This window comes from Malaya genurostris, chromosome 2, assembly GCF_030247185.1.
Source record: "Malaya genurostris strain Urasoe2022 chromosome 2, Malgen_1.1, whole genome shotgun sequence".
Taxonomy (NCBI): domain Eukaryota; kingdom Metazoa; phylum Arthropoda; class Insecta; order Diptera; family Culicidae; genus Malaya; species Malaya genurostris.
The window spans coordinates 223,828,442-223,843,473 of record NC_080571.1 but is presented as its reverse complement, the minus strand read 5'-3'; the positions used below and the strand labels follow the sequence as shown (position 1 = coordinate 223,843,473).

Below are 15,032 nucleotides of genomic sequence, written 5' to 3'. Positions count from 1 at the left end.
TAATGAAATCAAAAAATTTCTTTGATTATAAACTACCATCACCTTCTTCTTCTTCTTTCGTTACTGAGAAATCGAAATGAATTCCGTTTTTTGGAGCTGTGCTAGCTAGTAGTCCCAAAGTAGATTTCTAGATCCACTAACTAACAAGTTCTACTAACTAGATGAATTTGCTAGTAAGTTTTATAAAAATTTGCACCTCGTTTCGCCATCACTTTTGATAATGAATTTGAAAATTTTTCACTTATCGGTCCGGAACCGAAGGTCGGATCTGGATCAACAACTCTGTGACTTTTTAAAATATTTCAAGAACTTTCATTTGCATCTTAGTTTGTGAAAGTTGATTAATAAATTTCCGAGAAAATTCTAGTGCGCATGTTCTCATAGATTTGCACATATTGCCTTGTAATTCCGGAACCGGGAGTCGGATAATTTTTTTTTTCATTTTTTGGTGCATATCACTCTGTAATTCCAGAACCGGAATTCGGTTCGGAACATTATTCAACACAGATCTATGGGACCATAAGAACTTTTATTTGAATCTGAGTTTGTGAAAATCGGTTCAACCATCTCTGGGAAAATCGAGTGACATTATTTGTCACATTTGTTCCGTTAGTCCCACTCTTCACTGTAACACAAATGTTCTATATTTGCATCTGTTTTTCTTTGGAAATTTTGACATCCATAATACCGCAATCCTTCGATTATAGACCGAATAATCACGAAAGCTTTGGACTTTGTCTCGACTACGATACAATACTACGAAACGTTATACTTAAATTGTACCAACCTTCTGAGCATCTTCACAATCGATATCCCTTTACCAAAAAAATATACATTTCATTTTACGATATCTTGGTAACGGACTTCAACTGAAAACAAAACAACAGGGGCCTAATTGAACTTTATTGGCGGAAGGTGAGCGCTGTGACGAAAACGACTCCCCAACAACCTGTGGTAAAATAATAAAATCTTATGTTTACTTTTCGGAAAAAAAACAGCAGCCTTCCCGACCAACATCCCGTCGTAATAACAATTAAGTGCCAGCAGTATTCAACTATCCATTGTTAAGTTCTGCATACTTTTTTTTCCTATCACAAACTCAAGTTCAGCCTTTGCCAATTTTCAACGACCAATCATCTTCCTTAGCTGTTTTCCTATATTCGAACAATTTCCACAACAAAGTACTCCAAAGCGTCCTCATTATTATTCCAGTTTCTGAATACATCCAGCTATACCGTGCTTTTTCCACTTCCGAGGACCTAGCCCGGAAGATTAAGAAGAAAAAAACAAAGACAATGATATCGCATCGAAATCAATATTCGCCGGGAAGAGATCTCGTTACGAAAAAGCGTAGTGGTTACGGTACGGTGGTAACGACAAAGTATGTAACAGGTATAGCCTTAACCGGAGTCCAGGAAGCAAACCTTCGTTTCCAAACGACGAGAATTATCGGTAGGAAAGGACAGGGAGCAAAAAAATATGAAAGCGGACTCATTTTATCGTTTGATCCGAAAGCCACTCGCTAATATCGTATTCCGGAAGCGTCCTGCACAAAAAAGTGTAAAATTATTGGAAAACGTCTGAAGGTTGGAATGGTTTTTCGAGCACGGGATTTATCTCCAGCTTCACCGGAGCGTAAATCGGCAGCACTAACGAAGGAAATATACTAGATCCGCTAAACGAGGGCCATAATGAGCCTCAGCCTTTCGGCCATTTTGTGGTGACCAACTGTCATTTATTTTTACTCTCACACCGAAGTGGGGCGGCAGATTCATGAAGTCTTGAGTAATATTTTGCTGACAGACGCGGATATCCCACAAAAACTGATTGGTTATCATTAGAGGGGGTTTCTTTCGGACGTAACAATTTACTGGGAAGGTAAAACAGATTCTGATATTTTCATTTAATGGTGAATGAGTTGGTATTTAAATAAACTACATATACAAATATTAATGAAATTTTCTATTTTGTTTTGTTTTTTTTCGTTGATCTTCCGTTTCCCTTTTCAAATTACATTCCATTGCAAATAATAATTTCATGACAACCACCGTCCATTACACGGATGTCGTTTTTAGGATAATCTCAATCAATGAAGTACCGTGCCTACATTTCACATTTACTATCAAATATAGCACTCTCCCTTACTATCCATAAATCGCACTCGCCTGCGTACTTCTCTCCGATGCCACGCTAACCCTCAACTGGTTTCCTGCTTTTGTCTTTCTTTTCATTGCCGCCGGTGCGATTCCATTCGCAGTGAAACCACTGAGTGTGAAGATAATGAACCCGTCGACGCCGTTGGTTGCCGATCGCCGATACGAAATCTCCTGCGAGAGCGTTGGTTCGAGGCCAAATGCGATTATAACCTGGTACAAAGGAAAGCGACAATTACGCCGGGCAAAGGTTAGTATAGCTTACAACGCACAGATATATTGAATGTTACCCGAGTGGATGTGAACTTCAAACACAAATCTAACAATTTAAGCTATCATATCTCGTCTTGATATTAACGCAATGAAACTACATATTCATAGTAAATCATAGTATCAGATAGATAATTTTTTTATTGATAAAATATGTCAAAATTCCACTGTGATTATTATGAAAATTTAATTATTCCTTTATTTGAACTGATATTTTATTTTCCATGCCAAAATTACAACGAATTGAGTAATTTTTGTTTTATGAATGTTTTGTTCTTAATACGTAATTACAATGCCAAAATTTGACTCATGAGAAAACGATTATCTCAAATTCCGAATAGCCCCTATTTGGGAGTATACTAAACTCCACACCTGGGTGAAATCTGTTTCACCGTCGGTGAAATATGGATATGGTTCATATTGACCGGATCTGCTATTGATTTGTAATATTCTTCAACTCGGGAAATCCAGCGGTAATGCAACATCGTTCGGTGAAATATGGATATGGTTCATATTGACCGGATCTGCTATTGATTTGTAATATTCTTCAACTCGGGAAATCCAGCGGTAATGCAACATCGTTCGGCTTTGTGTTCCATCAGACCCAACACAGAAGGAGCTAGCGGAAGCCGGCTGCACTGCCGACACTTTCAACCGAGTTGGGAACAATCTAAATGTGTAAATCGAATTTATGGCCGGATAATACCATGTCTAATAGTACGCGGCTGGTTGTACTAGCGACGAGATCGTGATGGTGATGATGACGGCTTTATTGCCGACATAGATTCTCGAAATTCAACCAAAATTTATTTTTTTCAGAATCGGAATTAAGAATAAATATACTAAAACGAATTGTAGTTACTTGTTGATTGTTCATAGGCAAAAACAGAGTACTACAATATTATGGGGAACTTCACCATCTTCTTCAACAGACTTTATGGACTCATAAGTCCTCAAGACAAACGCACGTATCAAATCCTGCCAAGTCGTGGCTAGAACATATGTCAACTGACTTGCAAAATCCTTTGAATCGCCAATTCTAGTCACAGATACACAATTGAATTGAAAATAATAACAAATTTAGAAGTAATCAAAAGAATTTTGAAGTAATACATGCTAATTATTTTCAAGAAGCAAAATTCCGAAATAAACATTCGACTATTTGTTCTACTCATCCTCCATATTTTGGACAGAAACGCATTTTATCTACTACTTGAAAGCTTCTTCAGCTTATTCTGAACTCAGATTCTGATTCAAACACCTAAGAAAAATATAATTAGTTACTTAATTTTGGCAAAATCCACAGTACTCCAAAACTTTACAATATTATTCAACAATTCTAAAACAGATATAGCTACTGATTCTACTTGGCCTTGCCTTGTATAAGTGGGACCGGGTCAGTTCGCCGAAAAGCTTTTCGCCGAATGTCGTTTCGCCGAAAACCTTTTCGCTGAAAGTCGTTTCGCCGAATGCCATTTCGCTGAAAGTCGTTTCGCCGAATAGGTCATTTCGCCGAAAGTCGTTCCGCCGAATAGGTCATTTCGCCGAAAGTCGTTTCGCCGAAAGGGTCATTTCGCCGAAAGAGTCATTTTGCCGAAAGAGTCATTTCGCTGAAAGGGTCATTTCGCCGAAAGGGTCATTTTGCCGAAATGGTAATTTCGAATACATCATATTATTATTTTTGTGTGTGTTATTATGCCTCTTGTGTAACTGATGTGGCGCGGCCACATAACCGCTGCCCATCAGAATGACATTAAATTTGATCTACTGAAGTTGTCAAAATATACAGCTAGTGAATTTGTCTCTTGTGATGTGATATAATGTGAAGTGAAGCCACCATCACTTCAAGGACTTGCCAGTGGATGCGGGTAGACTTACAGTAGCCCCCATATGACTCATCCATTCACTTTCTTACTATAGCTGTTACCGAAAAGCGAATAAAAAGGGTTTGGCGGATATGTAAGTAGAGTCACTTACTCGTATTCCGCGCGAATAAAAGATGCTCTTCCAACCATAATATCCAGTGCATGGATGAAGCATATCGCTACAAATGCTTGAACCCGCCTGATGGTTTGTTTGAGAAGGGCGCGTCAAACTCATTCCAAACCTTCAGAAGGAAATAAGTTTCCTTCAAGTGACTTGGGCTGACTATCCACAATCCCTCGTCCAGTCATCAATTCGTCCGATGCCCTGATGCTCCCTCCCCTTTACGCCCCGTGATAAATGTTTTATATTCATTCGTGCCGTGACTATCGGATCGATCGGACGTAAATTCTGCTTTCTCCAATCGCGTGGTGAATTGTTTTATTCCGTTATCAAGGTCATCCCGTCGTCTATTGTGTGCATCAGTGCGGTCGAGTGATAGTTCTAATTAATCCGTTCTCAAGGCCGACTGTGAGCTTGTGTAAAGCAGCACTGCGTGTGGTACCGTTAGCCAGCGCCAGCGCTGGGCGCTGCGTATATATCGTTGTACATTAGAAACAGTGATAAATATATATAGTGATAAAAAGATTGGTTTCATTGGACAGTGTAGTGAGAGACTAAAAACAAAGTGCTTTTTCCTCAAAGAGGTTTTTTGCACTTTATTGAACTGGAGTATTCACCGGTCGCCTAGGACCGGGCCTTGTCGGCCGATCACCCTTCGAGAGCTAAAGCTAAGTATTTTTTTTCTTTTTCCCTGTTGTTCAGTACCATTAGATTTTTATTGCCCCCTAATATTTACCCGCACGGACACATTTCCGTGCCATGACAAAAGGCACAGAATTGCCTGACCTTCCCCTAGATGATCAAATGGATGCTTCTGATGGCAATAAATCTCGCATTAGAAGCTATCCCGATGGGCTTGCACTCTCGGCCGGACCGTATGCGGTTTACATCCGGACCAAAGCGAATGGTAAAAAATTGAACCTTCTAAAACTTTCTAATGACCTGTCCTCGCGATACAATACTGTACAAAAAATTGAGAAAGTACGCCCGGACAAGCTTAGGGTCTTGTTAGCCAGTGCAAAACAGGCTAATGAGATCGTTCGAAGTGAGAATTTCACGCGGGAGTATCGCGTATACGTACCAGCTCGCGAAGTCGAGATAGACGGCGTGATCACCGATCCGAGTCTGACTTGCGAGGACGTTCTTAAGCATGGGGCAGGCGGTTTTAAAACCCCCTACTCAAGAACGTTAAGATACTGGACTGCAAGCAATTGCGTTCAGTATCGACCGCTGAGGATGGGACTAAGTCCTATATCCCATCAGACTCGTATCGGGTGACTTTCGCTGGCTCGGCTTTGCCTAATTACGTCCTCCTGGACCGAGTCCGTTTACCTGTTCGTCTTTTTGTGCCGCGGGTCATGAACTGCACCAATTGCAAACAATTGGGACATACAGCATCCCATTGTTGCAATAAATCCCGGTGTATAAAGTGTGGAGGGAGTCATGCGGATAACTCCTGCAGTGGAGACAATGAAAAGTGTCTCTACTGTAAGGAGGGGCCGCATGACCTCTCTGATTGTCCCGTGTACAAATTGCGTAAGGATAAAATGAAGCGTTCACTTAAGCAACATTCCAAACGCTCTTTTGCAGAAATGTTGAAATGTGCTACGCCACCTACCGAAAATCCTTACGCTTACTTGTCAACTGACGAGAGCGAATATGATGACCCCCTCGAAGGTACATCTTCGGCTGTCCCTCATAGCTCATCAATTAGAAAGAGAAGAAATAAATCTTCTCAAAAGCTCCCTAGTAAGGGTTCGAAGATGTCCTCTGATGGGTTCCGAAAAATTACAACAACTGGTAGTGATGGCAAAAAACCAGAGAAAAATGCTCCAGGCCTTGGAAAATAAATTCCGAGCAAGAATTTCCATCACTTCCTGGGACTTCAAAACCCCCGAAAGTCCCTAAAGATCAGTCAGAAAATTTACCAAATACTGGGTTTGTTAAATTCTCTGATATTGTGGACTGGATCATGTCTACTTTCAATATTTCTGAACCTCTTAAAAGCCTGATAATGGCTTTTATTCCTACAGTTAAAACATTCTTGAAGCAGTTGACTGCAAAATGGCCCCTTCTTTCAGCGATCGTATCCTTCGATGGCTAAGACACCCACCGAGGTCACGGATACAATCACTGTTATACAGTGGAATTGTAGAAGTATCATCCCAAAAATAGATCCTTTCAAATTTCTAGTAAATAATCTGAAATGTGACGCATTTGCATTGTGCGAAACTTGGCTAACTTCTGAAATACCCTTAAACTTCCACGATTTTAACATTATTCGTCTGGATCGAGATGATTCCTATGGAGGAGTACTTTTGGGGATCAAAAAGTGCTATTCTTTCTATCGCATTAACCTCCCCTCGATACCAGGTATTGAAGTTGTCGCATGTCATGTTACAATCAAAGGCAAGGACCTTTGCATTGCTTCCATCTACATTCCTCCAAGAGCCTCGGTTGGGCATCGGCGGCTCAATGATATCATAGAGCTTCTTCCCGCACCGACGTTGGTTTTAGGAGACTTTAACTCACACGGTACGGGATGGGGCTGTCTTCACGGCGATAACAGATCAACTATGATCCATGATATCTGCGACAACTTCAATATGACAATCTTGAATACGGGAGAAATGACACGAATTCCTGCACCACCAGCAAGACCAAGTGCGCTAGACTTATCCCTTTGCTCGACATCGCTACGGTTGGGTTGCACGTGGAAGGTAATCCCTGATCCCCACGGTAGCGATCATCTGCCTATCGTAATTTCAATCGCCACCGGATTAAGACCATCGGAAACAATCAATGTTTCGTATGACCTCACAAGAAATATTGATTGGAATAGCTATGCGACCTCGATATCTGAGAAACTAGTAACAACACAAGAACTTCCTCCGGAGGAAGAGTACACGTTTTTGGCTGGCTTGATTCTCGACACCGCGACTCAAGCTCAGACGAAACGTGTACCCGGCGCGAAAACTAACATCCGTCCCCCCAACCCGTGGTGGGACAAAGAGTGCTCAGAATTAAACGCGGAGAGAACTGCATCATTTGTCGAGTTTAGGAAAAACGGAACACCTGATAATTTCAGAAACTACGCGGCATTAGACGCTAAAATGAAAAGCTTGATTAAAGCGAAGAAAAGCGGTTATTGGCGTCGATTCGTAGACGGATTATCGAGAGAAACATCAATGAGCACTCTTTGGAACACAGCCCGACGAATGCGCAACAAAAACACCACAAACGAAAGCGAGGAATATTCTAACCGCTGGATATTCGATTTCGCTAAAAAAGTATGTCCTGACTCTGTTCCGGAACAGACAATCATGCGCGTCGCTTCATCAAACAGAAACGAAACACCTTTTTCGATGGTCGAGTTCTCACTTGCGCTTTTATCGTGTAACAATAAATCTCCGGGGTTAGACAAAATCAAATTCAACTTGTTGAAAAATTTGCCTGACTCTGCCAAAAGGCGCTTATTGAATTTATTCAATAGGCTTCTTGAGGATAATATTGTCCCACATGACTGGAGACAAGTAAGAGTTATCGCCATTCAAAAACCAGGGAAACCTGCCTCCGATCACAATTCGTATCGGCCGATTGCTATGCTTTCCTGTATCCGGAAATTGTTCGAAAAAATGATTCTGTTTCGTCTAGACAATTGGGTCGAGACTAATGGCTTACTTTCAGATACACAATTTGGTTTCCGCAGGGGTAAAGGAACGAACGATTGTCTTGCGTTGCTCTCAACCGAAATTCAAATGGCATTTGCTCGTAAAGAACAAATGGCGTCAGTTTTCCTAGACATCAAGGGGGCTTTTGATTCAGTTTCCATAAACATCCTATCTGAGAAGTTGCATCAGCATGGTCTTTCACCAATTTTGAATAACTTTTTGTATAATCTGTTGTCCGAGAAATACATGTATTTCGCGCATGGTGATTTGTCGACAATACGATTCAGTTACATGGGTCTTCCTCAGGGCTCATGCTTAAGCCCCCTTTTATACAACTTTTACGTGAACAACATTGATGAATGTATCAACACATCTTGCACGCTAAGACAACTTGCCGACGACAGCGTTGTGTCTATTATAGGACCCAAAGCTGCCGATCTCCAAGGACCATTGCAAGATACCCTCGACAACTTGTCGACATGGGCTCTTCAAATGGGTATCGAGTTCTCTACGGAGAAAACTGAGCTGGTTGTATTTTCAAGGAAGCGAGAACCAGCACAATTACAGCTTCAACTAGGGGGTGAAACCATAGCTCAGGTCTTCACATTTAAATATCTCGGGGTCTGGTTCGACTCCAAAGGCACCTGGGGATGTCACATTAGGTATCTGAAACAAAAATGCCAACAGAGAATCAATTTTCTTCGTACAATAACCGGATCATGGTGGGGTGCCCACCCAGGAGACCTGATCAGGTTATACCAAACAACGATATTGTCCGTGATGGAATATGGATGCTTTTGCTTCCGATCCGCGGCGAACACTCATTTCATCAAGCTGGAAAGAATTCAGTATCGTTGTTTGCGTATTGCCTTAGGTTGCATGCAGTCGACTCATACGATGAGTCTTGAAGTACTGGCGGGCGTCTTACCGTTGAAAAATCGATTCTGGGATCTCTCATATCGATTGCTAATTCGATGCGACATCCTGAATCCGATGGTGATTGAAAATTTCGAAAGGCTTGTCGAGCTCAATTCTCAAACCCGTTTTATGTCCTTGTATTTTGATTACATGGCTCAGAATATTAATCCTTCTTCGTTTGTTTCCAATCGTGCTCATTTCTTGGATACTTCTGATTCTACTGTGTTTTTCGACACATCCATGAGAGAAGAAATTCGTGGAATCCCGGATCATGTGCGCCCTCAAGTGGCCCCAAATATTTTTTATAATAAATTTAGAACAGTCAACTGTGAAAAGGTGTTTTACACTGACGGTTCAAACATCAACAGGTCCACAGGCTTCGGCATCTTCAATCAAAACATCACCGCTTCGTACAAACTCAGTGATCCGGCTTCAGTCTACGTCGCAGAATTAGCTGCTATTCAGTACACCCTTGAGATCATTGAAACCTTGCCCAAAGACCATTACTTCATTGTGACGGACAGTCTAAGCTCAATAGAAGCTCTCCGGGCAATGAAGCCAGGAAAGTATCCCCCATATTTCCTGGGGAAAATACGGGAACACTTGCGAACTTTATCTGAACGGTCTTATTTAATATCGTTAGTCTGGGTCCCTTCGCATTGTTCCATTCCAGGCAATGAAAAGGCAGACTCATTGGCTAAGGTGGGCGCATTAGAAGGTGATATTTATGAAAGACCAATCTGCTTCAATGAATTTTTCAGTATCTCTCGTCAGAAAACTCGAAAGTTGGCAAACTTCATGGAGCAATGGCGAACTGGGACGATGGCTACATTCCATTATCCCTAGGGTATCGACGAAACCTTGGTTCAGGGGGATGAACGTGAGTCGCGATTTCATTCGTGTTATGTCGCGGCTCATGTCAAATCACTACACCTTCAACGCACATCTCCGGCGTGTTGGGCTTGCGGAGAGCGGTCTCTGCACCTGTGGCGACGGTTATCAGGACATCGAGCATGTCGTGTGGTCGTGCGTAGAGTATCGTGACGCCAGGTCGAAGCTACTGGAATCCCTTAGGGCCCGAGGTAGACCGCCTGAGGTTCCGGTTCGGGATGTGTTGGCGAGTCGGGATAGTTTATATATGCTTCTCATATACCAGTACCTTAAACACATTGATATACAAGTGTAATGTGTTATCCCTCGCTCAGAAAGTATAAACTCCACCTACAGGTTCGACACTAACATCCGCCCGATTCTCTCGATCCCCGTCCCTGTCCACCATCTTCATTGGAACTAACAAGATCTTTTTTTGTCACTAACTTTTTCGTTACCCCTTCCCTATCTCTTCACCATCTCGATGGCAACTAATTAGATCTTTATCGTTTTCAAACATTTTGTTCCCACATCCTCTTTTTACCCCGTTTCCACAATATTTACTTTTTTTTTCATTCTCTTCCGTAACATCACCATCATCGTCCACGGAAGGCCGCCCCAGTCGAAAACCAGCATGCGGGCCACCCGCCGGGCCTTCGTAGCCTGGGGGTGTTTCCCGCGGACCCACGCGGACCGAAGGATGCGGCCAACATGGATCTTCGCCAACGGCATATGGAAGACCCTCATGCGATATTCAATTCACCGGCCACTACCGATAGCTTCTCGAGAATCCGCTACCGCTACATTACATAATGATACTTTTCTAGTTTTAAGTTAGTCGTAATTAAGATTAGTAAATACCCTTGGCATCTTAGAGCTTAAGCAGTGTGCCTTAAAATTATACTATAATATTGAATAAAAAAAATGTTTTATATTGATAAATACAATGAAACATAGTGTAAAGAAATTAATATAACATAAAATGATCTAATAGATTACAAAATAATAAAATATAATATAATATAATATAATTTAATTGATTATAATATAATACATTGTCATACAATATAATATAATATATTATAAAACAATATATAAAATAACAGTTAATGTAGAGTGTCAGTTATGCTCTTCTATTTTCGCAATACTGCAGGAAGCAGAATATTTCTCTTCTAATAACAATAATAATATCCACATCTATAAAAATAATATATGTTATTATTGATGACGAATTACTAATAATAACAATAAATATAATAATGAAAATAATAATGAAAAACAATATAATATAGTACAATGAAATATATAATAAATAATAGAACGAATAAAATGATATGTTGCGATACGCTATGATATTATATTACTTAAATGTATATGTCATTTCTCATCCTCTCATTCTGCCATCAACGCATTCCCTCGACTAATTGTCACCACAGACACACGTGTAGGCATGAAACAGGAAACTTATAAAACCGATACACTGAAGAAGGATGCAAATAGCATTCCGAAATACGTATCTGTATTATAACGTTTGATACACTTTCGGAAAAATAGTGACTGTGAAAATAGTGACTTTGTGAGAGTGTAATGACGTGATATAACATAGTGGAATTCAACGGTACAACAACAGTACTATTAGTAATGAAACAGGAACCAGTGAGGACCAAGCACACCTTGTGACGACCTTGATAGTTAGTTAAAAGATTACTTTAAAAATGATAACTTATAAGGAAAACAAATTTATATTTTGCGCAGAGGTACGTAGTACTACTCATAACAAACCCTATAATATAATATAATACAACATAATGCAATACAATATTACATAATATAATAGAATACAATATAATATAATATAATATAACAAAATATAATATAATATAATACAATATAATATGGAATAATGCAATGCAGTATAATACCATACAACATAGTATATAACAACATAAAATAGTGTAAGACGATAATATATGAAACAATATGCTATTATACAATATAACAGTTAATGTCGTAGTATAAGTTACGCTCTTCTAATAATAATAATAATAAAAATAATAATAATAATAATACATGACGTAATAAACAACAGAATTGTATGTTGTAATATACTATGATAAACATTGCACTTTAGGATGGGCTTCTACCTACAAGCCATTTCGCACCCTCTCATTCTGCTACTAACCCAGAAGGCGATAGCACCCAGTCGACGCCGTTCTATTGACCAAATGTCATTATAGACGCTCAGGGAGGCATGAGATAGGGACTTGTGAGGACTTAGTTATCTTACCATTTGACGACCACAGCTAGTGATTTTGTCTCTTGCATACAAACCTGTAATCGCCTCGTTTGCCCGGTCTACTCGAAACTAGGTTTATTTGCTTTAGTTAGGTAGCGGGGTAAAACGAGCGGTAGCGAGGTCGGACAGCACACGAATCAAATCGATGTGGCGAAGCCGCATTAGATATTTTTCACTTAGTAAACGTAAAATACCACATACATTTGCTTGGATGCAATTGCTTTGATGCTTAGTGGCTAATAGTCAAAAAGTTTCCTTGGGAACTCCGTTCTGAGGTTCATGAATCAATCTTAATTCCAGAGTACAAGAATCAATCTTTATTCAAGAAGTACAATTGTAGGTCAACAAAACGGGCGTTAATGTATTATCATTCATTTGTATTTATTTTAAATCAATTCCAATTATAATATTAAGACAATTGCAGAAATCGGTGACCCTTTCGGCGAAATGGCTTTCGGCGAAATGACATTCGGCGAAATGACATTCGGCGAAGTGGTCCATTCGACGAAATGTTATTCGGCGAAATGACCCTTTCGGTGAAATAACATTCGGCGAAACGGCTTTCGGCGAAATGGCTCTAGGCGAAATGACCCTGATCCGTATATGTCTTGTTGTCCGACTCCTGGCTTACCCTAATAAATAGATTACTGGCAGTAATGAGATCAGTTGATTGCCTTAGATGGTCAATGGTTCACTTGGAACCGTGGTGTCGTTACCGACGACTACGTAAGAAGGTATAGGACTCCTTAAACACTAACGCAATACTTGATACGAGAAACAAAAAATCTAAGTCAAGCAAGATTGATTCATCATTTGTTTGATTTAAAAAGCTAAACTTCACATGCGTCTTCACAGTCAGTTTTGAAGCATAAATTTTCACTTCATGCTGGCAAACTTTTGTGAAAACCTAAATCAACTCAGTTTAGCCATTCTAGCAAAAAAGACCACTCAGGTCGTAAGGTAGGATATGTAGAAGCCAACTAAACTCAAGATTGATTTTTGTTTGATGATTTTTAGAAAAAGCTAGATTATTTTGCGTGAACTTTCTTCAAATCATTGTGACTCTGAAACTGTTCCTTCACACAAATGATATCCGAGGAAAGGTGGAAAAAACCTGATAGAAAACTCTAAAATTCACTGAAACAATGGAATTATTAAAAGTACGGTGCAATTCAACAAAACCCGCAGTTCCGTGAATTTCATGTTAAGGAGCAACAATGTGCGCGTAAAAACCCATTTCTGCGCTCTTTTTTCCTGATTTCAATATGGTTGAAAAATGAAGAAATCAGTTCATTCTGTTTAGAATCGCAACTGAAAAAAGCGAAAATCTTAGTCTGAAACTCTGCTGTTTTTCTGAAAACTGCTCGAGAAAAGTTATTTCAGTTTCAGCTTACTTCCACTAACACATTTCATTAGCAACAAACACATTCCTAAATGGCTTTTCTCTTGCAGAAATTATTGCGAAATAAAGTTTTACGTACCTTCTGTTAGTAATCTCGCAAAGTAAGAACCTTAAATTTAACACGCGAAAGGCAATGGATATGGAAGGTTGTCGTAAAACTATTTATTTTTTCCGGAAAACTGCTTTTCTAATACAAATGCATTGAAGCAGTGTAGCTAACTTTTTTATTAGGAAAATCAAATCTACATTCACGTTATTGAATTCAAATTCATCGAGATTTCTTTTTTATATAAAATTTTTTATTCAGACCAATTCCCGAACAAGCTTTACGTGGCGTTATTATATTGAGGTCACCACGCGTTACCTAAAAATGCGGAGATGCACTTCAGTTGATTTTGGGTAGGTTTTGATCCAAAATTAGGTAGCGGCTGATAAGAATGTAGTTGATTTGACACATGACTGACGCATTCTGATATACTTTTAAGTGAATCAATGAGTAATTTTATGTGTCTACTTCAAGCACTAGGTCACACATTCAAGTTATTTCTGTACATTTTCTGCTGTGTAGACTACTTTGATCGTGGGTTTAGTCACGATCTGTGCAATTTACATTCAAACAGCCACTAAAAGGTTTTGTTCATCTTGTCAAACATTATTTCTTGTGATACTCAAGCTTAACAAATGTGAGATCTTAGAAGTAATGCCAACTTATGATAGTTCAGAAACATTCCACCGTAGGTATTCTAAGGTTGTTCGCAACGCTGGTTTATTGCGTATGGATTGATCTATTCTCGATCTACGACTAAACTATGTTAATCGCAACGCTGAGATCTGGTTCTATTTTTCGAGCACAAATTTGAAACAGATATGAAACTGCTCGACGAATTTGTTTCAAATTAATGAAAATTTGAAACACGAATAGAACACTGTTTCAAATTTCCTGCGAGAGTGTGTGTAGCGAGATCTGACAGGCGAAACGTAGAAGCGTCGAATGACATATCCGAAACTGTCAATATAAGCCGGCAGTGTTTTGCACTGACTAATACAGTATTATTCAAAAGGCCGTGGAACATCTAATTTTGACTTTTAATTAAAATTTGACAGTCGAGCATTTTTTTTTCGAGTATTAAAAATTTAACTAAAACTGTGTTTGACGGATGGAAAGTTACTTGGGTTAATTTTGCACTGAAAATAAAATCCATTCCATGCTTTCGAGCATGGGGGTTTATTTTGAACAGCTTTTTTTGACAACGACAAAAAAACTGTTCGACTGCCAAAATTTAATTAAAGGTTAGTATTATTCGCGAGTTCTTAGATAGCCCGATATCAACCCGGTACCAAGCTGCCACGTCCTGTCAGAAAAGTGCGACTATTTGTTTCCGTCACATTAATAGCCCCCTGATAGCCTTATTGAATTATCACCTCGTCGTCATTTTTCATGGGTGGCTCGCTCACTCAGAGAGGAG

General features: G+C 39.6%; 1 protein-coding gene across 1 annotated transcript in view; it reads left to right on the top strand.

Annotated features, from left to right (window-relative positions):
* Positions 1-15,032, top strand: part of LOC131427758 (CD166 antigen-like) — a 1,130,565-nt gene that overhangs the window by 983,723 nt on the left and 131,810 nt on the right. Inside the window, exon 8 of the mRNA XM_058591222.1 lies at positions 2,258-2,403. Within this exon, the coding sequence (XP_058447205.1) occupies positions 2,258-2,403 (146 nt within the window). The remainder of the gene's footprint in view (positions 1-2,257; positions 2,404-15,032) is intronic.